The sequence below is a fragment of the Amblyomma americanum genome, chromosome 1, assembly GCF_052857255.1.
Source record: "Amblyomma americanum isolate KBUSLIRL-KWMA chromosome 1, ASM5285725v1, whole genome shotgun sequence".
Lineage (NCBI taxonomy): Eukaryota > Metazoa > Arthropoda > Arachnida > Ixodida > Ixodidae > Amblyomma > Amblyomma americanum.
The window spans coordinates 167,796,660-167,821,376 of record NC_135497.1 but is presented as its reverse complement, the minus strand read 5'-3'; the positions used below and the strand labels follow the sequence as shown (position 1 = coordinate 167,821,376).

At 41.1% G+C, this 24,717-nt stretch overlaps 1 protein-coding gene across 35 annotated transcripts in view; it reads right to left on the bottom strand.

The window, feature by feature from the left end:
- Nucleotides 1-24,717, bottom strand: part of LOC144114148 (uncharacterized) — a 306,774-nt gene that overhangs the window by 36,771 nt on the left and 245,286 nt on the right. For 31 of the 35 annotated variants that reach the window (XM_077647687.1, XM_077647674.1, XM_077647686.1 and 28 more), the window contains 3 exons: nt 23,281-23,376; nt 14,158-14,301; nt 12,551-12,751 (listed from right to left, as the gene is read on the bottom strand). In XM_077647687.1, the coding sequence (XP_077503813.1) occupies nt 12,551-12,751; nt 14,158-14,301; nt 23,281-23,376 (441 nt within the window). The remainder of the gene's footprint in view (nt 1-12,550; nt 12,752-14,157; nt 14,302-23,280; nt 23,377-24,717) is intronic. The other 4 variants (XM_077647698.1, XM_077647699.1, XM_077647700.1 and 1 more) reach the window with 2 other exon arrangements.

Below are 24,717 nucleotides of genomic sequence, written 5' to 3'. Positions count from 1 at the left end.
CAGATGTGTTTGCAGCAGCTGCTGATACTTTCAACAGCTTAAGAATCATACTTTCTGGGCATGAAATGACAGCAGCATCTGACAGCACTTCTTCATATTTCGGTCTTTCTTCAAATGCATCTTCAACACTGCACAGGTCAACAGAAGATCCAAAACTGCCACAGTGACCACCAGGTGATACCCTCTTCCGCTTCACACAGGCAAAAATGAATTCTTCAGCGCAGCAACATTCTTGATGAACAGTGTTCCAGATCTTGTTTTCTTCCAAGGAGCTTTCCTCAGCTCTTGACTCTGCCAGTTCAAGCAAACAAACAGTCAATAAGACATGCTGGTCCCCCAGACTCATTTTTGAAGTGCATGCCATGATGTCTGTACATGATGGCAGCAGGAAGACTGGATCTGCCTTCGTTGCTCACCATTGGTACATTGTTGCTTCTGATGAAACTGAGTGGCTTACCCATACTGATGAAAGCAGCTCATCCATGTTAATGCCATTTCCATCTCAGAGGGTGGATCCATCGATGTTATGTCACACGCCCATAGCACACATTAGAAGTGAGAAGAAGCAAATCTCACAGGTTATACGTGCAACCAAACATGGTTATGTCAGTCACTCCACAAAGCTCAATCTACACTTAAATGAACGACAGCTGCATGTTCAGAAACAAACGACTTTGTGAAAAGACTTTTTGTTACACATAATTTACTGATGAAATAAAAGATGTGCCCCCAAGTCGTTTATCTGAAACAGCCTTTAAAAAAAAAGACGTTACGATAAAGTTCTGCAGGATATTGCAGCATGCATGACAGCTAGCACACCACTAATGCAAGTGCAGGTTCTTAGGTTGAAAACAAGGCTGCCCATTCTTTCTCTCCACAGAAAGGACACATGCACTTATTTTTTATTTAGGCATGTTGATGGGGAACACAAATTGCATACCAAGATCATTTTAGGGTGAGATGTCAAACCTCTTGCTGCCTGCATAAACAAACTCCAGTATTTTGCTCGCCAAACTGAACCAACAGTTATTCAGCGAAGGCCTGATTCTCACCACTGCAACAGCTGCTTTCCTTAAAATCACTGAATACAATTTTACAAAAAAAATGCCAAAAGAAAAACCTAAATTAAGCCACCTAGCAATAAAAACTGCCTGAGATCACTTTGCTGGCAAAAAAAAACTGCTCAGAAGCAATTTCTCTCCTGACTGATGGCACGACAATTTATAGGCCCCGTATAAGACTGTGAATCGCAGCATTTATTTTTCAAACGCACACCGCTTATGGAAAGTTTCACAAGTGGGATGTCAGAAGCTTTCTTTGCTGCCAATAACAGAGGCAAAACCAGAGCTTCCAGTACTAACTGCTCAACAGCACAATCTGCCTTTCTTATCACTACATGGGAGCTTTTATCACTACATGGGAGCCATGAGAACAAAATGGCTGGCATCACAGCAGAGTGTGGTAAGTGTGTGGTAAGGGGCTAGTTGGCAAAACATTACAAAAACCAAGAACTGCGCAAGAAAGGATGGGACAAGAGAGAAGAAGCACATAGGACGAGCGCAGACTAACAACTGGTTTATTGCACCAACACCTCCTTCCTTCAACAACAAAGCACATGCGCACCAACCCCACAAAGCCAAAGAAAAAACGAAAATGAAAAAAAATGTAATCATCTTCTGCAGTACAAATGGATGGACGCCTCGCTGACATATTTGTCAGGCCCTAATCTCGCGGTTTCCAAGTCTTGAAGAATTTCGCGTTCTTTATTTTCCCTCACTCGTCCGATAACCTTAGTCTGACCAAAAAAGCGGAGTGCATTCTTGGTCATCATGTTTACAGGACTTTTTTGCGCAGTTCTTGTTTTTTATAATAGTGCTGCTGACTGAGGAAGCTGACTGACAACTGCTTGTTTGGAGTAGTATGCAAATAGAATATTGAGAAAGGAAGAAAACGAAGAGCAAGCTAGATAAAAACACAGACATTAACAGCGGAGAAGCAAGCAGCATGATTGATTACCGGCCTGCTCAAGGAATGCTGGGAGGCAGGCACCTGTTTAGGCACCCTTCATAAAGTGGGAGGCACAGAAAGAGGGAAAGAATTGTTACCGAAACTAACGTGTCAACTTTTCCTGAAATGCACCACCAGCATTAATGGACTCATCATGGGGCACACAGTAAGGTGAGATTGAGATGTGTTCACCAAGAGCACTACAGCTTGGTAAGAATAGCAGCAGCATCTCACAGCCCATGCTCTGTATTCAGGTGTCAAAAAGAAACAAACCCTGTTGTAAGCAGCATCCTGTTCTGGTGCTTGTCATTGTGTAAAGTACAGCCACTTGATTTCAGATAGAACCTCACAAAAATTGTAGGTGTGAAATCAGTCACGGCGATAGCCCACTCAGTTATGAGAATATATATGTAACAACTGACAGTTTAACAGGACTGTTCCCTATTCCAGAATATTGTAGCACAGAACAGCCGCGCTGAATGTTCACGAATGCTGCCATTTGTGCAGTGCGTCATCTACTACCCTACTGTTGTTGTACCCTTGGTACTGTGTCACTTAACAACATATGATCCCTTCAGCTTTTTTCATATTAAGTCGAGCCCACATATAACGGCCCCACTTAAGACGAAATTTCGCTTATAACGAAAGAAACCTGCGCGACCGTCAAAATATCCATTTTTTCAATGGCACAAAATCACACGTATAACGAACGCCATTAAGCCCTGCTGATCGGTTACAGCAACGGACGGCGTAAACCCGATGCCACAATGCGAGATAACCTGCCTCCGATCCCTTTGTGCGCCCGGCGCGCGGTATGTTTTCCTGAGCCTCATTGCAGGCGAACTGCCCACCCCGTTTCGTGCTGCTGTCAAGTGAGCTACCCTTTCCCCGCCGACGCACCTTCCAAGATTGCCCTCCCACCCCTCCTCGCAACTCCGCTCCCCTCTCCTCACTGTCTTGCAAATCCGCACGTGGCCTTCCGTCGAAGCCAAGAGGTGGCTGCACTGATGATCACGGACGCCCCTCATTAGTCTCTCCGCTGGCGCTGTGCGTCTGTAGCTTTAGCTTGATTGGCTTGATTGCCGCCTGTGCACATTGTGCATCTACCCCATCACGCGCTTTTGTCGCTCTTGTTGCGGTGTGGACGTTTCGTTGGCTTCGTTCAAATCTCGGGCCCTGGTTGTATTTTGGGATGACGGACGGGAACACCATGCCCATTTCCATTTTATTCAGCGGTAGAGATGATGAAAATGGCCTGGGCGAAGGTGACGGCCACTGGCGAGCAGAACTGCTTCCGCAAGGCCGGCTTCATTGACACAGTGTCTAATGCCGAGCCTGATGCATCGGAAGATGACTAGCCCGGCGGCGATTTGTGGTAGCGCGTCGTCGACTCCGACATGGGGGGTCATGACATTGGTTGGAGTGATTTTATTTCTGTCGATGACGACGCTGACACCGCGGAACTGTGCACGGACGAGGGCATCGTTTCTGAGTGAGGGAAGAGAGTGGCGCGGAGGAATCAGATGAGGACGAAACTTCGGAGCCAGCACCCATAAGCGCGCCTGTAGCAATGGGCTACATAGAGAGCCTCAGACAACTTGTCTATACCAAGGGCCTTGGCGAAGAGCACGCTTCTGCTTTAAATAAACTGGAAACCTCCCTCATCGGATCTGCGCTGCAAAAACAGATGTCCATTACGGACTTTTTCTCAAAGAAAAAATTTTGTGCTTTGACAAACAACTGTCTTTAAAGCTGTGGTCCACTTACTGCGAACTTCGGGATATAACGAACGGATGCCGCGTGACGCTCATGTTCGTTATAAGTGGGCTCGACTTTGCCTCATCACATTACTGTCTTCATTACTCACATGGCGACCCCTGTTAAATGTGTGTGCATATGTGCTGGCGACACTCTCATTTTCATGGTTTCCTACAAGCTGACTATGACAGTGGCAAGAAACCACGTCAACCAGGCATGACTGTTTCCATCATATGCTGATAGGGCATGGCAAATGCGCAGACTGACTGAGCAAAAGGCAGATTTTAGGGATAAAAATTCCATTTAAGTTAGTGTGTGTGGAAAAAAATGCTGCTGAAAGATCAAAATTTGCATAAAGCTAATACAGGGGTTGAACTTTTCAGTCTAAACCGAAAAAAAGAAAACATACACAGAATTCAGTTTTCGAAATTCGGTTTTAACCAATAAAAGTCAGTATTCTTTAATATACACACCACAATTAGTTGGCTGTGAATGGGAGTTATACTCAGAAAAAGGGGAAAATTAACAGATTAAGTATCAGAGTTGTGCATTTTGAGGTATAACTCCATTACTTTACACGCCTCTGCAAACCGGGAGGCTCCAGCAGTCAAACTGACCGGCCGTTATGCACAAGGTCATAAAGCAGCCAACATATGGACGCCGCTTGCTTAGTGTTTTCTTTAGATATTTTGTTGCGGCTAGTTGCTGACAACATGCAAATGCTTCAAACATTTTGAGCTTTACGTTTACATATGACTATCATTACTGGGAAGCCAATGTTGACATGAGCTCACAGAGCCAAAAAAAAAAAAGTTCATAAAAAAGGGCACAGCTAGTCCCCAACATCTGCATGATTATATTTGCAGGAATACTGTTGTGCATGCAGAGGCAGCAGTACAAGATTTCTGCAGAGTTATAAGCCAAATATAGACCTGTGCGCAGCGTTCGCACTTTTGTTAAAAAGGATAATACTGAATGCGATGTTATTTCGTGCTAAGAGCCACACATCGTGACCATCAACGAAAAAAGTGCAAGCCTGATGTGACTATATAGGATGGTTCATGGTAAGTAAATTATTCCTACACTGCACCTACAAAAATAAAATGATGAAATAGGATTTTGTTCAATATGTCTGAGTAAATAAGAGCATATCTGGTTAAGAGCAGTTCAGCCAGACTTGCTCACGATGAATTCTAACATAAGCTATAGCTATACACCGTTTCATATATAGCAGTCAATGCTGCCAAAGCTAGCGCGCCTGTTCGTGCAGGCTAAGTCTGCACCCAAAAGTAGTTCGCCATAAAACCAAAACGAACCCAGGCATATTTTGCTGCGACAAACCTTAAGTGTCGTGACTGGCACCACCTGGAGTTCACTTAACCTCTTGTTACAGAAGTAAGAACTACATGTAGTGGCATGATATGCGGCTGGTAGGGCGAATTGCTCTTGCTCAATCTGCGCCTAAAAAGTAGTTCACACACAGTGAAAATTACAGTCAAACGGCCCTTATGTAATGCCCTCGGGCCCTTAAGGAGAAATAAATGAAATGAAATGAAATGAAATGAACACCGAGTGCCTCACAGCTTCGACTGCAATTTTAAATGTTACCACTTTATTTTACACCGCTCACTGTTTTAGTCCAAGCATTCATCGAGGTTTCGAGATGAATGAACGATATGTAGAGGAGTAATATGGTTTCACAGATGCACTACTTCCACAGCCTTCACAGCGTTGCCTGCTTTGTATGAAACAGAATATAGGCACAATGATGCCAAATGTAACACAAGTCAAACAATTCTGACATAAAAAAAAAAAACTTCGCAGATACATGCAGAGGCTCATAGAGCAGTACAACATCCAAGCTACAAAAACATAACGTTCAAAATTGTGGTCAAAGCCATATTGAGGTTTTCCAGTTTTTCACTACAGATGCTAGGTTTATTAGATTTAAGCAAAGTCTACATATTAAACGCTTAATATTTAATATAGCACAAAGGTGTCTTTAAAGTAGGGCTCACATGTTCTTAACTGAAGCACATCATTTTCATTTAGAATTACCACAATTAACAAAACTGCAACATATAGGAAATAGATTCCACCTATTCATCATAAATGGCATCATCCTAGCCATTGCCATTGCCGTCATTATCTAAGTCTACTGCCATTGCAGGATAAAGACCTCTTCCCATTGATCTTCAATTTAACCTTGCCCTGTGCCAACTGTGGCCACCGTAGCTCCATGAACTTCCCGATCTCATCTATCCACCTGGCTCTGTGGCACCCCCTGCTATGTTTGCCTTCCATTGGAATCCACACCATTACCTTCAGGGACCATCAATTATCTGCTCACCATATTATCTGCCCTACCCATGCACATTCTCTTTTAGTTTAGACCTCACTTGGGGTACCATTAACTCGCAATGATATCTTCCAACTGTTGTGTAACACGAATCAAAATAAGCTTAAGCAAGGCCTAACCTTCTGCACGTCAAAAGCACTGCAACATATGCTCAGAAAAATTTAAGCATCTTATTTAAGCATCTTTCTTTATATTCACTACATCTTTCTTGAACTGATTCCATGAAGATGATGCCGCCTCAGGCTTTTGTCCATGCTTTGTTTCTCTGTTGTTAAATTTTAATCATAACAACAAAACCACCAGCAACAATTGACGACCATTAATATCCAAGCCCACCAAAGCAAGCAAGAAATGTACGATCTGACTGGGATGAAACACGAACATGCATATGCCATATGCCATAATTTTCTACTCTGCTGTGAGATATTCGTTTAGAACTGGTTTATGACTATGTACTTCGGTAGGCCTTTTACCCAGAAGCATGAATCAGGCTAGTTGTATACTACAGCATAAAGTAAACACATAATATATTTTGTTTTGTTGACACGCACCGTCTGTGTTTCATTCAGGTTTGAATGTCGGTATTACCATATGAAGGCAGTGCAGCTAACAATGCATATGCTATGAGCCTATCTACACAGCCGACTTTCAATTCTAATCTCTTGCAGGTCTGATAATTACGATTAGGTCTCATAAACAACATGTCAGTATAAGTGAGCTCAAGAAAGGTCAGATTACACAGACTGCCTGCAGAAAGACACGAGCCCACACAGTGATAATTTCAACCCCTGGCCGCTAGTGCCAAGCACAATGTCATGCCACAATGACAGGGCGGCAGAACAGTAGGCTAAGCTATAGTAATCAATGATGAACAAGCATCACTTGCCTATCAAATTACACTGGGGAGGTATGAACAACAATTAACAGCTAATTTCTGCAATACTGTCAGCTATTTTTATCTACCACCTTATAGTAGCCTACATAAAATGTACAGTGCTGTGCTGATCTCAATTTTTAAGCTGCACTATAATATGTACACAGTAATGTGTAACATATACACAGCGTAATATGTGCAATGTAGTCAGAAATAACTCACTTGCAAGTTTAATGCTTTTCCTTCAGCAATATAACAAGTGACTGATGTACCAAATGCACTTATTCACTAATATCACCGATTACTTTTGACTTCCCAGACCATTCTAAAAACTAACTGCAAGAAATGAGATCACAATTTTTTTCAATATGTATTAATGTGCACTGCAGGTTCAGGCATCCCACCTAGCTTTTCTCTGCTCCTGTGTAGGATATGTTCTATTATGTTCAAACAGCTGTGCTGCTGCTCAAAGGATGAGCTAATGATGACTCGAGCCACTTTGTGGTCAGTGCAACACAAATTTCAACTCAGGGAAGGGCAGAAGTGAATCAGAGCAATCAAATTTAGTCAAATAAACAAACTAAAACATATTAACATTTCATAAATTACCAGATGCACATTTTAGTATTCAAAAATCATAGAACTTGGTACTTGGCCCTTTGCGCATAAGGCCACGACCTGAGGAGCACTGCAGGTAGGTGTCGGGTCCAGGTCAGAGAGCCAGAGCGCCTCGAGAGCCAACCACCGCTTCGTCGTCGTTTCGACTAAGCGTGGAGGCCGCGTGGCGCGTTAGGCATGTGGCAATATTATTCTATATAAGAGATGGAATGCCATTATCACAGTAGATTATGTACCGACTTCATAAACTACACTATTAATGCACATTATTACACCATATGAAAAAAATATGTAAAGAGAAACTTTGACATGTATAAAAAGAAAATATTAGTACGAAAGGATTCTTTAAGAATGGTTCAGGTACAACTTCTACATTTCTTAGCAGTATAAATTTTTGCTTAGTATATTTGTAATTGTCACAACTATTTTTCATCCCACTCTAGCCAGCACTATGCATCCAACAGGAAGCAAAAGCCAATTTTGACAACTTATGTGACATAGCAGTCAAGATCATTACCATAGCTCATGCTATTATTCAATCAGAACAATATACTAATATAACCACATACACAAATTTTCAGAATAGAGTTACAACATTCTACTTACATGAATGTCAGAGTAAAGGTTATGCTGACACTCAGTAAGCACAGTAACTGCAAAGTACCCATATAAAAGAATGCAACCAGAAAAATAAGCCCACACAGCATGTGGCACTCTACAATACTCAAGAAATAAAAGGAACTCAAAACAATCACAGATTAGGAGTACAAGGTGTCAGTACTTCTTTAAGGGACAAAGTGCACTGAAAAATTCCAGTATATATATCAACACACTGGAAGAGGTTACTGTTAAAAGCCTTGTTAACTTACTTTTAAGAAAAGCATGTTAACTAGGTCATAAATTGTCAAATTATGGTTGCCAGATGCAAAAACAACACTTAACAAGCTCAACCTGGATATATACCTCTCTCTCTTTTTTTTATTATATAGTACATTAAAAGCTCCCAAGTAAACTAATGCCAACTTTCATTACAAGCACAGTATTAGACTGATAAATAAAACAAAGAAGGACCATTGAAGTTTGATCCTTCAACAAAAGGCATGTTGAGTAAACTAAAAGTGAGGAAAACTATACAACCTGAAATAGCAATTCAAAGTAGCATATTTTGCGGATACAATCACCATTCTCAACCTCACCTGTGTCAGAAGAAGTTGAGCTGAAAATCAAGCTAGGTCGTGTTGCAAGAAATGCAGCAAGGTGTCTAACTCGGGAGGTTGTCATGCATGTAGTCCAGGCCCACACAACCAGGTTTCCCCTCTCCACAAAATTGAGTTATTGGATTAGTGTAGGCTTACGCGTTCCCTCACCCAAATCCTTTTACCAGCTTCAGTGACCTTCTTTTCCGTCAATAGCATCTCTTGCCTACGACACACAGGACATACAGAACATTCTTCGGAGAAGAATAAATTTGCCTAACCACGCTCAAGCTGTACACACTCTGCTATAGTAAAGAGAAAGTGGATATCTTTGCTCCCAAGTAAGTTTTTTACCCAGAACCTAAAACAAAAGAAAATTGTCTCAGTTCGCTAGCCATTTTGTTGAAGCTATTACTGCATAATAATGTCTGGAATCCCACTGAGCAAAAAGAATTCTCAGTGTTTATAACAATTAGCTGAATACGGGGGTTTAAGTCAACGGGAAGCTTATAAGTTTTGAGGACTTGTGCTTGTCAGTATAGTTGCTGCTGAAATATTTCCAATGGCCTGGGGCTCTGCATTCATTCACCAGTGCTTCTTGCATATTGTGCATGTGTCCAGTAAATGGTATGACTATAGAAGTAATGCTCTCTAATGACAAATACTTATTAACAAAGTTTCCAACATTTAACTTTCATAAACATCCAAGTTTTCAACACTCATGAACTAGACCTTACTTAAGACATCTATACCTAAGGTTAACCCGATATCAAACTTGATTTTCAAAAGGACCCTGGTGTTTCTGATGTAAAAATAAAAATCTTCCACGAGCATTGCTCCTTCATAAGGAAACGTATGAGACATTTTTCTGTCTAGAAAGATGGCACAATAGAAAGATTTCCTAACACAGACTTTCATCCAAATCTCCTGATGCCATTATGAAGAAGATAAAAAGAACACCACTGATTCACCATATTTCTTTCACAAAGTCATTTCCAAAATATTTAAATCATCCTTGATGTTTATTCTTAGCCATGCAGATGCACACAGCTTCAAAAGTAGCAAATTCTTGCAAGCAAGCACAAAGAAAGAATAACTGGGTCCAGAAAAGCTCCTTTTCCTCGCAAGAACTGCTGTGTAAGTTAACAAGGTGTGCTACAGTAGACTCACATTAAAACGAACGCAGGTAAGCTACATTCTCAGATACAATGAACAATCAATGTGAGAACGTCCGATTGGTTTTCTATGGACTAAAAAAAAAAAAAAACACTTAATATGAAGCCCTTCGAATGTGCTTCTTGGTTAAAACAAACTTTCACAGTGGCTACAAACAATCGGGACTACCTACACACCACTAGTACTCGAATAGTCTGCATGAAATTCTCGAAGCAAGAAAGCAACCAAAACAACAGAAAAAAATTTGACGGGTCATCATACCATGTGATGCGACAAATCTGCATTAGCAGTATTGGTTTTACATTTCACTTTAACATTTTCACTTTTACATTGATCACCTTCCTATCAAGTCTTTGAATCTGCTTTCACCGTTGCATTTTCATTGCGTCACTGCATAGGTAATGGGTGGGGTGGAGGCTGAGGACACACAGCGAGAGGTATTTTCGCCAAATGAAGGCTGAGGGAATGACGCCTTTTCTGTGCCTGCCTGAGGTGACTGCGGCAGGCAATGTGCGCACAGATGAGAGACCTGACACTGCCAGATACAAAGGTTGCAAGCATCCCCTGCCGCATTTCGCCCCCAGTAAACGAAAAGGCACTAAGATGTCAGGAAGAGGTTGTGCCCACTTTGGACTTGGGACTTATATAGAGAGGATCTAATTTTCAGCAAGCGCAGTGTTGCACCATGCCCCTTTGCGTCTGCCTGAGGCAGGTGATGTGAGCAGTGCGGATACCCGTGACGGTCAGATCTCAGTTCCATTTAATCTTGAAGGCTCTGCTCCCGAGCTAGCCAGAAGGGCAGACTCAAAGCCGCAGGAAAAGCAAAAGACAGAAAAGACAACACTGCACTTGCTGCAGAAAAGGAAAAGGCTGTAAAAAAAAAAACGGCGTAGTCTCCCAATGGGATCATGTGAGACTACTATCCTACCACTACTATTGGCCATGTCTACCTCTGACTACGCCACTAATATACTCGCTCCATTGATTTTTCTCATGCACAGTGCAATAAATGAGGCCATTTCATTTATTGTTCTCATAACACAGACATTTGGACATGCATGGCAAGCTCACACATCATTTTTAGTGGCACATCTGATAAACAAAACTTCTGACAAGATGAACGAGTATCTTTGATCCCTTCAAGTTCGTCTCAATGGGAGTCTACTGTATTCCTTTCATGCAGCTATTACACTGCATCTCCTACAGCAGTATCATTAACACCACTGACAGGCACAAGGCTCCATGCAAATAAGGAACACATTTTGCAGCCATGCACTAGCACTAGGCACAGCGTGCAGATACGAAAAGCAGTTGAAAAACAACGCCATAGCATTTATCTATGTAATGCTAAGGCCATTAGAATTTTAAAGCACAGTGAACATACACAACTGTTTGTAAAATTAGGAACCCATAGCTTCAATGACTGCACCCCAGTCTGCAGCTTTTAATTTGTAATAGGTTTAAAGCAAGACTGAATTGAAATGATTAAGGACTGCCCTAGTTATGCAAGACCTGAATCATACTCACTGGCAAATGGTGGTAGTTACAGCAAAATCTGGCAGTAACACCATATAAAGAAGCTTTCCGAGATTAATATTACTAGTAAAATAAATTGGCATGATCTCAGCTTTTTATTATCATTTCATTGTCGGAAACATTGCTTTCATGAAATTAATGTGCTCACTGCTGAAAATCATGGAATTTTCAGCAGTGAGCACATTAATTGATTTGGTGAAACAAACAATGACAAAATTGAATACCAGCACTAAGCACTCTTGTAAAAATTAGAATGTTTTTCTTTGCACTGTTACAGGCAAGAATACCAAAAGAACAAAATTAACTGCATTTTACAGTCACAAAAAGCTTCTAATAATAATAAGATACTTTAGTTAGGGCAGGTGCAAGAGTTTGCAGAACATGGGAAGCATAAAAAATTCAATTTTCCAGCAGCTTTAGCCTGCAGCCAGGAAGTGAGAAGTTCAGTGCACTGGTTGCAACAAGCAAGTGCAAACTTCCCCATTCATTTCAAGGCTACATGCCCAGGCCACAAGGAAATTTAGTTCTTTCATAGCTCCTATGCAAGGTGCTCATGGGAAGACAATTAAGCAATTTTCAAAAGTGTGCTTTTTGAGATTGAACGACCAGTCCTTCATAGTCATGGTGGAAGCAACAGCAGAATGTTTTAAAGTGCATGAGATGTGTTAATTTGTAGAAAAATTAATGATAACATGCTTATTGCCTCTGCCCATAAGAAGTTTACAAAATTATAACTAACCTATATTTCATGATACATAACCAGGGCTATATGAGCCAAGTCATTAGTACAGATACCTCTATAGCTTTGTCACAGCATAGTATGTCTGGCCTTCCAAACACCAGGCTGAATGTATAGGTAGGATTGCTACACTTAAGAGTTAATTATCACACCACTATCTGCTTCCCCGCTCACCCCCCCCCCCCCCCCCCCACCCCCCCCCCCCAATGTGCAGCCAGCAGATCAAGAAGCAAAACTGCGAGGCTGTCATCTGCACCCATGCCACGCTTCTTTGAGCAACAGCCTACCTTTCTCTTCCACCTGGGTGCGAGCAAGGGGTCCAGAGAGAGCTTCCGCATCAGCCGTGGCAGTGGTGGCGCTGCTTGATAATGTAGGTTCTGTCCGCTCATCCTCAGGAAGGCTAGATACTGACACTTGGCTTGTGTCAAGGTCGGATGCCCATGTTTCAGACTCCCCAGGCCGGGGGGCCCCTGCAGGCTCTTCTACCTCTGCATAAGCAAATAACATCACCAAACCTCAGAAGATTCACATAGACTACAAGCATTATTAACACTGACAATTTGACTACCTGGGGATGTTTAATGTGCACTGATGTCACATAGCTCATGGGTATTTTTTGCCATTTCACCTACATCAAAATGCAGCTGTCACAGCCAGGATTCGAGCCCTGAGCGTTTGGCTCAGCAGTCAAACACCAAAATTACTCAGCCACCATGGCGCGTGGTTGGAAATTTATTTTACCTCAGATAAACTTCTCTCTCTTTTTTTCACTGTTTCACTGGTGGGTTTTTTCGAGAGAGACGCACACCCAGTGTTGGGTTTTTTTCTACAATATCAGGGATTGAACACAGTGGCTTAACTTATGAAAGAAAGATGGAAGAGAGAGATCAAAGAGTGCAATTTAGATCGCTTGCCGCTGATAGTGACAAGTGAGGCCACACAAAGGCAGCAGTGCGTGCTCCCTACACTAGATGCAACGTAACAGACATGGCAAAAATTTTTAAAAAATCTTCTAGAAGGTTACAACAGATGGCAGAACCATCCTTGTGAATGTTTGAAAGAAGAATGCAAAAGTAGGGCTGCTCACACTCACAGACACATCCACTCCTTTCAAGAGTTGTACATGTAGAGCTAGCGCCGAGCGCACACGCCCCCCTGAAGAAACGGGTGGCCGCGGCCGCTCCGCGTACCTCAACTCACAAAGAAAACACAGCGCAAGTTGAAAGTACAAGCTTCTAGAAAGGAAAGAGATGGTGGGATCGCCCCAAGCACCAGCTTTGTGTTGAAAATTGAAAATTGGTATTTGGGGAAAGGAAATGGCGCAGTATCTGTCTCATATCTCAGGGACACCTGAACCACGCAGTAAGGAAAGGGATAAAGGAGGGACTGAGAGAAGAAAGGAAGAAAAAGGTGTCTTAGTGGAGAGCTCCGGAATAATTTCGACCACCTGGGGAACATCGCACAGCACACGCGCGCATTTGCGCTTCGCCTGCATCGAAACGCTGCCGCCGCGGTCGAGTTCGAACCCGGGTAGTCCGGATCAGTAGCCGAGCGCCCTAACCACTGAGCTTTGTGTTCCGGCACTAATTTTTGAACACAGATATAAGATAGCATATGGGTACATCAGTGACACTGGCAGAGAGAAAGGTGGAAATGTAACAGTACATAAATGACACTCATAGTGTTAATGTGCACTGAAAGTTCAGTGCATAAGCATTTTGCATTATGCCTCCATCAAAATGCAGTCGCTGCAGCTTGGATCAAACCTGCTGTCTTTGATTCAGCAGCCTAATACCTTAGCTACTGTCGCTTAAGGCGGAATGCTTTAGGGTATGTTTGCTACATATGTGCAATGGAAATGCGAAGTGAAAGATGCAATGCTTGAAGAGCTCACCTTGAATGATAGTAGTCTTTGTGACTGTAGTGACTGTATGCTTCACTGTGCCATTATCATGAACACCCTTCACCTGTGTGGAGCTCACAACTGTTTCTTCTGAAGGCTTGGTCTTGAATCCCATTGCCTTTGGTAATGGTTCATCTACAGAAATAATAAAAGGCAATGAACCTCTGCAGAAAATTTAAACACAAACGCTATTTCTACTCAGGTTTCTCAAAACATTCACTGCACTACAGTGACCAATCAATCCAATGAAAAGTAGCTAGTGTGCCTGAAAAAATTAAAGTGAGCATGTCGACTATGTTCACAATACATGCAACTCACAAAGAGTGCTTCATTCCTTTGACACGTCCATCCTTCACTGACACCTCTGAAAGTCTGCAGCTTGAATACCAAGAAACTAGTGACTTGCTACTCCATAAACCTTGTGAGGAACACTTCCCTTTACCATATGCCGCAGGGCACAAATGTACATGCACTACAGCCCAGCCAAGTAAGCTGCCTTTTACCAGTTCTTATCCGATTATATTAAAGCATGCTGAAATGGACTACATATGCCAAAACAAAAGAATTGAACATTTTGTGCATTATTACTAGCTCTCAAGGCTTTGGTGCATCTGCTAATGAGTAGCGCATGAGCACATAAGAAAAACACTCAACTGTCTTTTGAATTTCGCAGCAGCAGCTGCATCATGCACAAGAAAGAACCGCTCCCTTTCTTCCCTCGGGAAACGCAGAGAGAGCAGCAGACATGCTTTACGACAGTGGGAGGTGCAGTGTATAAAAGGACCATCCACAACCATATTGCCTTCTATTTTTACAACACACTGTGAGATCTAACAAATCAACTTGTTTTCCAAATGTGTCCATCAACTAAAACAGGTCATCTACCACAGCCTACAATAAAACACAGAAAATAATCTCAAATTTATCCACGCGTTTTTTCCAGAATGTCTAATACAGGGCCTAAGCATAGCTGGTTTATTTCGTACAGAATGCTTTTAAGTGCTACAGACCTCGGAATTAACTTCTGTGCATGGCCATATAAGCACAAGCACATTTCAGTATACAGAAGGTTCACCACATGATAAATGGATGTTTTGGGCCCATGTACCTTTCACTGCAACAAAGAGATACATATTTTTGGGAACAAAAGTAATGTATACCACGCGACCTATCACAGGACTGCATCACACTGCCATATCACGGTCACACCTGGCATCAGGACAGCAAGAGGAGACCATTTTTATCTGCAGGCATGGCAGTTCCCTTATTTCTCTCCATAGCAATCCTGCTTATTGAAGATACTGAAAATATGGAACTGTGATGTAGTTTAGTAGAAGCTCAACATAGTGTACATCACTCTTGTTCTCGCCAGTACAAAAGAATCGAAGTAAAAATAAAAATTGACAGGATGGTTATCACTGGTTAACGCGAGATTCAGCCAACAGCTCTTAAGGTATTTGTACTTTACGATATGCTGTGGTGGAGAATATAAGAGTGACCTCACATCTGTATATTTCTAGGGCACTCTTTTTAGGTTTCCACACATGGTCGTTTTTCGTCTAGGGCTGCTCTCCGGAGTGCCGCTCTAGAAGCGCAGCGCCGCCGATGATCCTCTTTTCGGGCGGTGCGTTTCGTAGCAGCTCTCACATATGGACTGTGCTACATATTGCCTTCCTACACATTCACCATAACCTCCTCCTCACATCATACCCTCCTTCCACGGCAACCCTGCTTCTTCTTCTAGCGTAGCTACCCTCCAGTTGGTTCCCATGAAAACCACATACCAGTTATGCTTTCTCACGCTCTCACCACGCCCTTCTCCTTCCACGGTAACCACCTTCCGGACGGTTGCTGTTGTAACCATCCTCTGGTTTTTCCTTCCTCCGCTCTCGCCACAAAGCCTCTTTCCATGGTAGCCCTCCTCGTCCTTCCAGGGTAACTACCCTCCCGGTCGTTTCTGTGGCAACCGTCGACTGGTTGCACCTTCTTACGCTCTCCGCCATACCCTCCTCCTTCCAGGGTAACCATCCCCCTGTTGGAAATTCCTCCACTGTCTCGATACCCTCCTCCTTCGATGCTAACCGCCCTCCGAATGGTAGCCACCCTCCGAACCACCGACTGGCTAAACGTGATACCCCCTGCCCTGCATGGTAACCGCCCTGTGAGTAATTCCCATGGCAACACGCCGACCGGTTATGCCAACAACTATGACAGAAAATGACATACTACTACGACGCAAAACCCAGGAAAGGGCGCTTAACAGCTGTTGCTGTAGGATAAATTGAATTCTACATGTCAAAGCTGTATCCAGGCAGCAAGGCAAACCAAAACAGAAGGCTTTGTTTAAACTTCAACCAGCAGAGGCTCTTTAATGTACACAGAAATCCCAGTATACAAGCATTTTTGTATTTGCTGTGGCCAGAAAACGCATCTGAACTTTTACATAGCAGCAGAATGTTGCAGCCACTGAGCCTCCACAGAGGATAAGAATGTTAGTGGCTGATAAAATTAACACAGCGGTGGTGTCCAGTGTGCTGGTAGAGTGAATTTCACTAGCTCTATGCAAGACAACTTATACCTACAATATTAACTTCAAAGCACTATGGATAATGAGGGGTGCTACAGTCACGAACAGGATGAAATAAGCAGTGTTTTAGTTTGAAAGCATAAGATAAGGAGGGATAAGTTAATAATCTGAGCTTGCAGATTTCTTTGTGAACACAACTAAAATTCAAAATGTTTATGAGTAGTAAAATTCTGAATGCTTTCATTTCTTTTACATACTTCATTCAACCTTCTCAGAAATAAAAGATAGAATGAGGACAAAATTTCCTCTTGGTCACCTAGCTTAAACAAGCAGAAAAGTAAGCACTAATGAAAGAGAGGAGCATACAAATGTGGGTGGTTACTTGCAGCTAACTGCCAAATTTAATGGAAGTTGTGTGTTTTATGGCCCTGGCAAAGAAGCTGCAAGTTCACCCATGCATGGAATTAAACTATCATTGGGACTATGCTTTCCAAGACATGGTTATATCATCATTAATTGTGCTAATTTCTTCACAACTTCACAATCAAAATTTGCTGCTCATACTGTATCCAATAACTCACCAGTTTATTCATGGAGCACTCACCAAATAAATTAAACTAGAAAACAAGAAGCATCCCTACTAGAACAAAGTGATTGCCAACCTCTTTTTGTGTCTCCTAGGACAAAACATTTTTCAAATGGACAAAGTTTACTGCAATAAAATTTTTTAATAGAGCGCCTTGGCTGTATACAAAAGCATTTGTTTTAAACAGTGTTAGCTATGGTTTTATTCTGGCAATATTTGTGTAGAACCTGCACTAATAGCCATCAAACAGCGTGAACTCACAAGGCTATTTCTTCATTATGGCTACAACACAGCCAAAAAGTGAACACCTGTTTAAGATTGGCACTGGAAATGGAGGAAGAAAATGCCATGAGGCAAACAAGACACATGGGATGCAGGAATCTGATAATGTAGCTTCATCTAAGAAAGAGTTTCCTCATGTGCTCCATTGCCCAGGCAGCAAACAAAAGTGATTTTGTCTTCTGGCAAAATGTATAGTATGATGTGGGGTTAGGTATTGCTCTGGTAAAAGACTCCCTCAAGAATGACAGCTACAACCTGAAGCATCCATAAAAAAAGATAAGTTGTCTCAGCCAATGCTCAATAAAAGATGAAGAAAGCACAGACTGCCTTACCATAGAAGCTAAGCAAAGAACAAAAAAAAAAACACTCCATCAAATGAACCAAGCAGATATCTTACTATGCAAAAATACTGCCACAGCCCTCATTTATCCCATCAGTAGCAAAATCAGCATTATTTGTTAAAAACTGCAAATCCCTCGTAAAATTCACAACGTGCATCTACCAATGATGTTTCTACAAAATTTTTAAGCAACCTTATGTGATCATTTCTCAAAAGTGCTATACCACTGAACATGCAAATATATGCTTTTTCTTCTTAAAACTTTTTATTGCCATTGCACACTTGGCAAAGAATGGTCAGGAAATAATGACTGCTTTAGATATTAAGAAAGTGTTGATGCAAATGAAGAGTGAATCTTGATGTTTCTGTTATAAATTCAAGCCATACTAGAACATGACTGGCATAACCAGCATTGCACTGTTTTTATAATAATAATTAAACACAAATTATATAGCTGACTTTTTAGCTGATGAAATGATCAAGCCCACTGTAGTTCGAAAGCTGACAATAATAAGAATAAGCACCTAGTTTTCAAGACTATGGTGAATTTCAGACCAAAGAACTTGACCCTGCAGTACAGTCGATGCTGTCAGTAATGCATTTGAACACACTGATCCATCATTACTTCTATCTAAACAAACTGCCCTTTGTTGCATAATGCAACCTTAGCTAATGTGCACACTCGCACATTTACCTCCCATGGCTTCAGAAAAATAGCCGCAAGGATGGCTACCAGGACTATTATTGAAAAAGCATAGGTCTTTTTAAGTCAAAGAATAAAAGAAAGGATGCAGAATAAAACCTGACGTTAATTCTGTGCTTGATGGCGATGGGTAACCATGAAAAAAAAAAAAAAAAGAGTGAAGGCCTACTGTTTGCAAATGTACATGCAGTGTGGCAACAGCCACTTTCAGGCACAACAGCTAGGTGCCTTAAGCTTTTTTTTTTCTGTGATTTTTTCATGTTTCATACGACATTTTCCTTATGAAGTGCAAAGCAGCCGAACTGCTATTTTTAACCACTAGCTAAAAAGTGATTCAGCGAATGGCCACTAAAATTTAAGAATTCTAGTTGAAACAAAATACTCCACTTGGTAATATTTTATCCACTGGACTAAATATAAATACTAAAGCTACCAATGGTAACCCTGCAGGTGCTAAGCTTGTCCCGAATCAGCACTATTGATTTCAGCAAACTGACATCCTTGCTTGTTATTTACTACAATCTTTTTGTATCTTGCACAGCACTGTATCAAAAATAAGATATGAAATACACATAGTAGTACACAAGCAAAAAAAAACTAAAGTAAGCTTCTTTTGAATATGGCTTACTCTGTTAAAGTTATGATATTTATGCAATACACAAGCATCATAAATAGGATAAAAATTACCCTATTCCCATGCTGTCATGTTATGCTGTTCCAAACCTCTAGCTTTGCGCATTTCAACACAAAAATATGTGTTGTAAGATGAACAATAGACCAGGCTTGAAGCCTTATTGCAACAGGTGAAGACCATAAATGCAACAAATCCACCACACTTTGGTTCGGCAAATATGAACAGTGAGAACTTCACCCACCTTAGTTGATTAAGACATCATTTGAAACAGGGAAAGTGCTTAACTCCACAACTCGAAAAATCACTTTACCAATACAGGATAGCTACAATTAATCCACCCAATGGTGATATCACAGAAAACAAGAACTCCCATTTTTTTCCTAGTGGCTCAAAAGCCCCTGCAATACATTGAGCTGTAGTTGCGTCAACCAATTCAGTTCATAAGCATGGTGTGTGATCAAGCCAAATAGCTACTATAGTCAGAGATTAGCTAACATGGTTTGAGCTCCCAGTACTCTCCTGTACTTCGCTGTACTGTCAGAGTATGCATTTTTTCTTGTCAGTTGCAGAAGCGTAAGCAACTCAAGTCACTACACACCAACTAAAAAGCCTTTTTTACGGTGCATCCAAGCTGCGAAAAGGTTACCCCTCTAAAAAAAAAGTAAAGCATGCCACTTCCTAAAAGATATGGAAAGCCACATCTACTAGGAAGCACAAACCATATTTTTGTTCAGGGCCCTCATAAATGCCCATAAACCCCCATAAACCAAACCATAAATACACAATTCACAATATCCAAGCTTAGTAGAGCATAAGTGCATGATGCTATTCCTTTAAATTTTCCAACCACATTTCAGGTAACTGAACTTTGACTACATGAACAAAACATTTAACAGATTCGTTGTTTTTTTTCTTTAGATGAAAAAGCATACAAGAAGGACTTCAACAATATAAAAAACAAGTACATTCCAACTCTACATCTTTAGAAATGCGGACACAATTACCTTCAGATAACAATCACCAATATATTTATGCAGTTCTTAAAATTTTCAGTTCAGTTTTCAAATGAAGAAGTACATAACAACCAGGAAAAACACACAACACTCAGGAAGCCGTGGTAAAAACAGCGCAGCGATGACAGACACAGAGAAGACAGAAGAAGACGAACAAGCGCTGACTAACAACTAAAGTTTATTGGAAAAAACACAGGTATTAATACACTCCTAAAACAACCAGGGAACACGCCCCTGTTTAGGATCAGCACTTTCGAAATCGTGTGTGCATGGAATGAAGAATAGTTTTAATCAGCAGGTTGGTAGATTACAATCGGCAGGATTTCCGGAAGAGGTAATCGTGCTTGCTTGCAATAAATTGCTGAGGAAACTAAAATCTTTCAAGAGTTGCCATCCATCAGAGCCGTCAGGCATGAAGAGGCATACGGTTATACCATATCTTCATCGTTTGTCACACAACTTAAAAAGAGTAGGCGCCAGATATGGAATTCAAGTGCTCTTCTCAGCCCCGCAAAAGCTTGGAAAAATTTGTGCCATAATAGATAGGAAAGCAAAGGCTAAAAAACAGAAACCAACCGGGAGTAGAGCCTGCAAAATAAACCACCAAAAGAAGTTTACGTCATGTGCTGAAAGCGTAGTGTATGACATTGAGTTTTCCTGTGGCAAGAAATACATTGGCCAAACGGGAAAATGTGTGAACACCCGTCTTCGTCAGCATCATACCTCGTTAAATGGCCCCCATCGTCCAACCTTGCATTACATTTTAGAGATTGCCCCCTGAATAATATCCCAGGTTCCCCCGACAAAAAAAAAAAAAAAAAAAATGTGCAACCCTCTTTTCCATGAGACAAAAGTTGTTTGCAGGCACAGGGATAAATTGACAAGGGAACTGTGTGAGGCGTATCGCATCCACGCGAATGGTGATGCATGCGTCAGCACACCGTCAGTGCTTCTTCACGAATGTGAGATTAAGTATCTAGATTCGCACGATTAGAAGGATGTTAAGAGGGGCGTGTTCCCTGGTTGTTTTAGGAGTGTATTAATACCTGTGTTTTTTCCAATAAACTTTAGTTGTTAGTCAGCGCTTGTTCGTCTTCTTCTGTCTTCTCTGTGTCTGTCGTCGCTGCGCTGTTTTTACCACGGCTTAAAGATGCACCAACTAGCTCAGTTGTCGGTTCTTCAACACTCAGGAAATACCACCTCAGTGTACCACAAATGTTACATGACATCTTTACACGTTGATTCTTAATGTTGCTGTAAACCATGAAAAACTTTGAGACTACTTATCCTTTTATGAACAATACCTAGATGGTAAAAGAGCCTAGTGAAAAGCAATGCTATGAACAAAAAGTTGACATTTTGACAAGTGCCAATTTCCTCAGTATCCCAAATTTCTCTATATCCTTCTACAAATCTTTTGCACTATCACCTCCATGATACCACACATTTGGTTGTTTGTTTGTGCTTCCCAAATGAGATTTCAGTCACTGCACAGTGACCAAGTATTAAACTAAATAAGCTGACGAGGTGACCAATACTCAATAGTCACGGAACTAAAATAAATTCCTCTGTTTAACCAAGACCAGGACAACATGAAAAACGAAAACAGGAAGACACAAGCACAAAAATGAGCACAGACAAGTTCCTTAGTTCATAGAGGTCAGTCAAGGCAACATAAAATTAATAAAGTTACTGTGTTAGGCAGTTACAAGACAGCTGCTGTTCAAAAAAAAAAAAGAAAAGCAGCCTCGAGGCAAACACGACAGCACAAATGCACAGACGCAAGCCCTAAGAAGGAACAGCACAACAAAAAGGCGGAACAGCACAACAAAAAGGCAGAACAGCACATGTACAAAGCAGCACAGCATAGAAGTACAAGGCAGCAAGCAAAGAGAGTAAAGCAGCACCAAGTGTTATAAAGGAATGCCAATGTAACTTTCAATCTTCATAATATAGGCATAGCAGGCAAGGTAATGGACATGGCAATCATGAGATAATTAAACCAACTAATTTCACTCAACCATATGCAAGAAAAATTAAACATGAACATTTACATTCTATTTGGGTGAGTTTTCAAGACTGCACAATTTAAAAGGAAGAATTTAAAGGCTTGTGCCATAGCACTAAACAATGACTTTTTCAAAAGGCTCTTAGACACTACCGGTTATGTGTTAACAATGTCATGGCATAATCAGCTTTCGGTGCATGCAAATTAGCACTTTACAATGCAGTCACGCATTTCTAGAACACTAAAATAAAGAGCAGAAAAGCAGGGCAGTGCAATTAAGTTGAACTATGCCACTGACTATATCTCTATTACAAATAAATTCCTGCAAACCGTAAGCTAGTTATCCATTTAGCAGACAGAGCCACTCAGTTCATATACTGTGTGACTCTGTTGTGATCTGTAGCACTGCATGAATCACACAAGCACTGCAATGCACAAAATAAAGGAGACCAGTTGCTAGAGTTTGTCTATCCAGTCTCCATTATGATTGCAGTGCCATTCAATAAAAGCTTATTGCAGTTAATGCCAGCCAAGCAACCTGCTTCTACTCACTCATATAACTTGACAGAGGGAACTGCCTTTCTGATACAAGAGCCCGTTAGCAAATACAATTGCTAAGTATTTGTTAATAACCACAACTACCAAAATCGCTCTCCGTCAGCCATTCTAAGAAAGAAAATGTTAACGAAAACATTTAAATTGAAAGTGAGAAGGGTTTTTTGGACAACATGTCTTCTGGACGGCTACCAGCACCAAACAAAGCAGAGCTTGATCAAAGTACTATAACTTATTAACCTTTGCACAACCGGTTCTTGCCCACAAGAACTTTTTTACTGATTATAAACATATACATTTTGACTTAAGCACACATGCATACCACCTGTAGCAAAGACACTTGATTCAGTAGAGAGGCCCAAATCCCAGAAACTATGAAATGGAAGACAGCAGAAGAGGCAAGCAGAGCTCACATCACATAAAGCAAAAGCCAAAGCGTGCACAACCTCCTGTTGAATTGGCATACCTTGCTCAAACTCCTGACTGTAACGCTTGCTCTCACGACGTGCCAGTTCAAGCTTCTCAACTGCCGGCTCTTCAACTTGATCAGACGTGTCCACTGCTGAGGTGTCAGGGTGTAAATGACACATCAGTGCCAGAATGAACTGTTTCCTCTAGCCTCTGTCCATCGCTGTTTTCATCACATTTATCAAGAGACACACTGTGTAGCCAATATACAGGCATGGCATGTTTCACTGCATAATCAACTCTCAATGCCACAAATTGTTCAAGAGAAACTAAAAAAACATAAAAGCAGGTTGATCAAATAGCACAACACTCATCTTTAAAAGCATAAAGTTATCATAACAGAATTTTATTGCAGCTCCACCATTCCAATTGACATTTCTTATGGTGCGGCCTGTAATGCTACAAAAGGACTCGTGAAAAGACTCTGCCCATAAAAGACAAACTTTGAATATGTATATGCTGAAATTGTTTTTTACATACAATGCTACAGGGATTACACAGGCTACACGAAACATTCTTCTGAAATAGAACTAAATAACGTGTTATTCACCACACAAGGCAAGCATGAGCATTCACACACATATTCTCCACACTCCAGTTCTCAGACAAACTTCATGAAGTACTTAAATTTGTGGGGTATGTGAACAACTATATTTGGAATAGTGAAATTACATGCGTACATTGCATTTATTGAACCAATACCTACCATACTGAAGTTATTCAACCCAGACATATTTATGAGTTAAGTGACAGCAACACCTTGACATAGAACCTTAAGATTCTTTAGTTTAAGCTTCCCTCCATGCTCTTATCATCTATATTTTTGCTTTAACTCTAATTGCTTTGTTATCAACTGCTTGGGCCCCATGCTCTGTGCACCCACTATGCAAGATCATCAAGGTAGCAGCCACTGCAAAAATTTAGGTTAAAAGCAGCACAGCTCCTGTTGAGAAAACTATAAATGTCTATAATTTTCAGACAAATCTTAGAATTAAGCTTAGACGAATATCACTGAACAAGAGCTGAGCTTGCTGCATAGAAAATTTTGCAAATGTACGTACGTTGGTGGCTCACTTAAGCCTCAATTCAGTCATAATATTAAGCATTCCAAATCTAATGAAGTAAGCCCGTTTAAACATAAGAATTTTCACAATGTTTAAGTCATAAACTGCTATAATAGGGTCCACACAAAATGAGGTAAATATGGTAGTTTATAATAAGCTTGACATCATATATTAATTACCCCAGCACAAGGAACTCTGTACCTACACTTTACACAGACAGAGTTAAACTGCAGTGGGTTAACAAAACATGCAGTGGATATGTTCTACCAGGTGTTCCAAGGAAGCCCACCACTAATTTTTTAAAATAGTTTTTTTCACATAAAAAGAAGCTTTTTGCGGCATGGTAATACCAGTGTTGGCGGACGTCACGA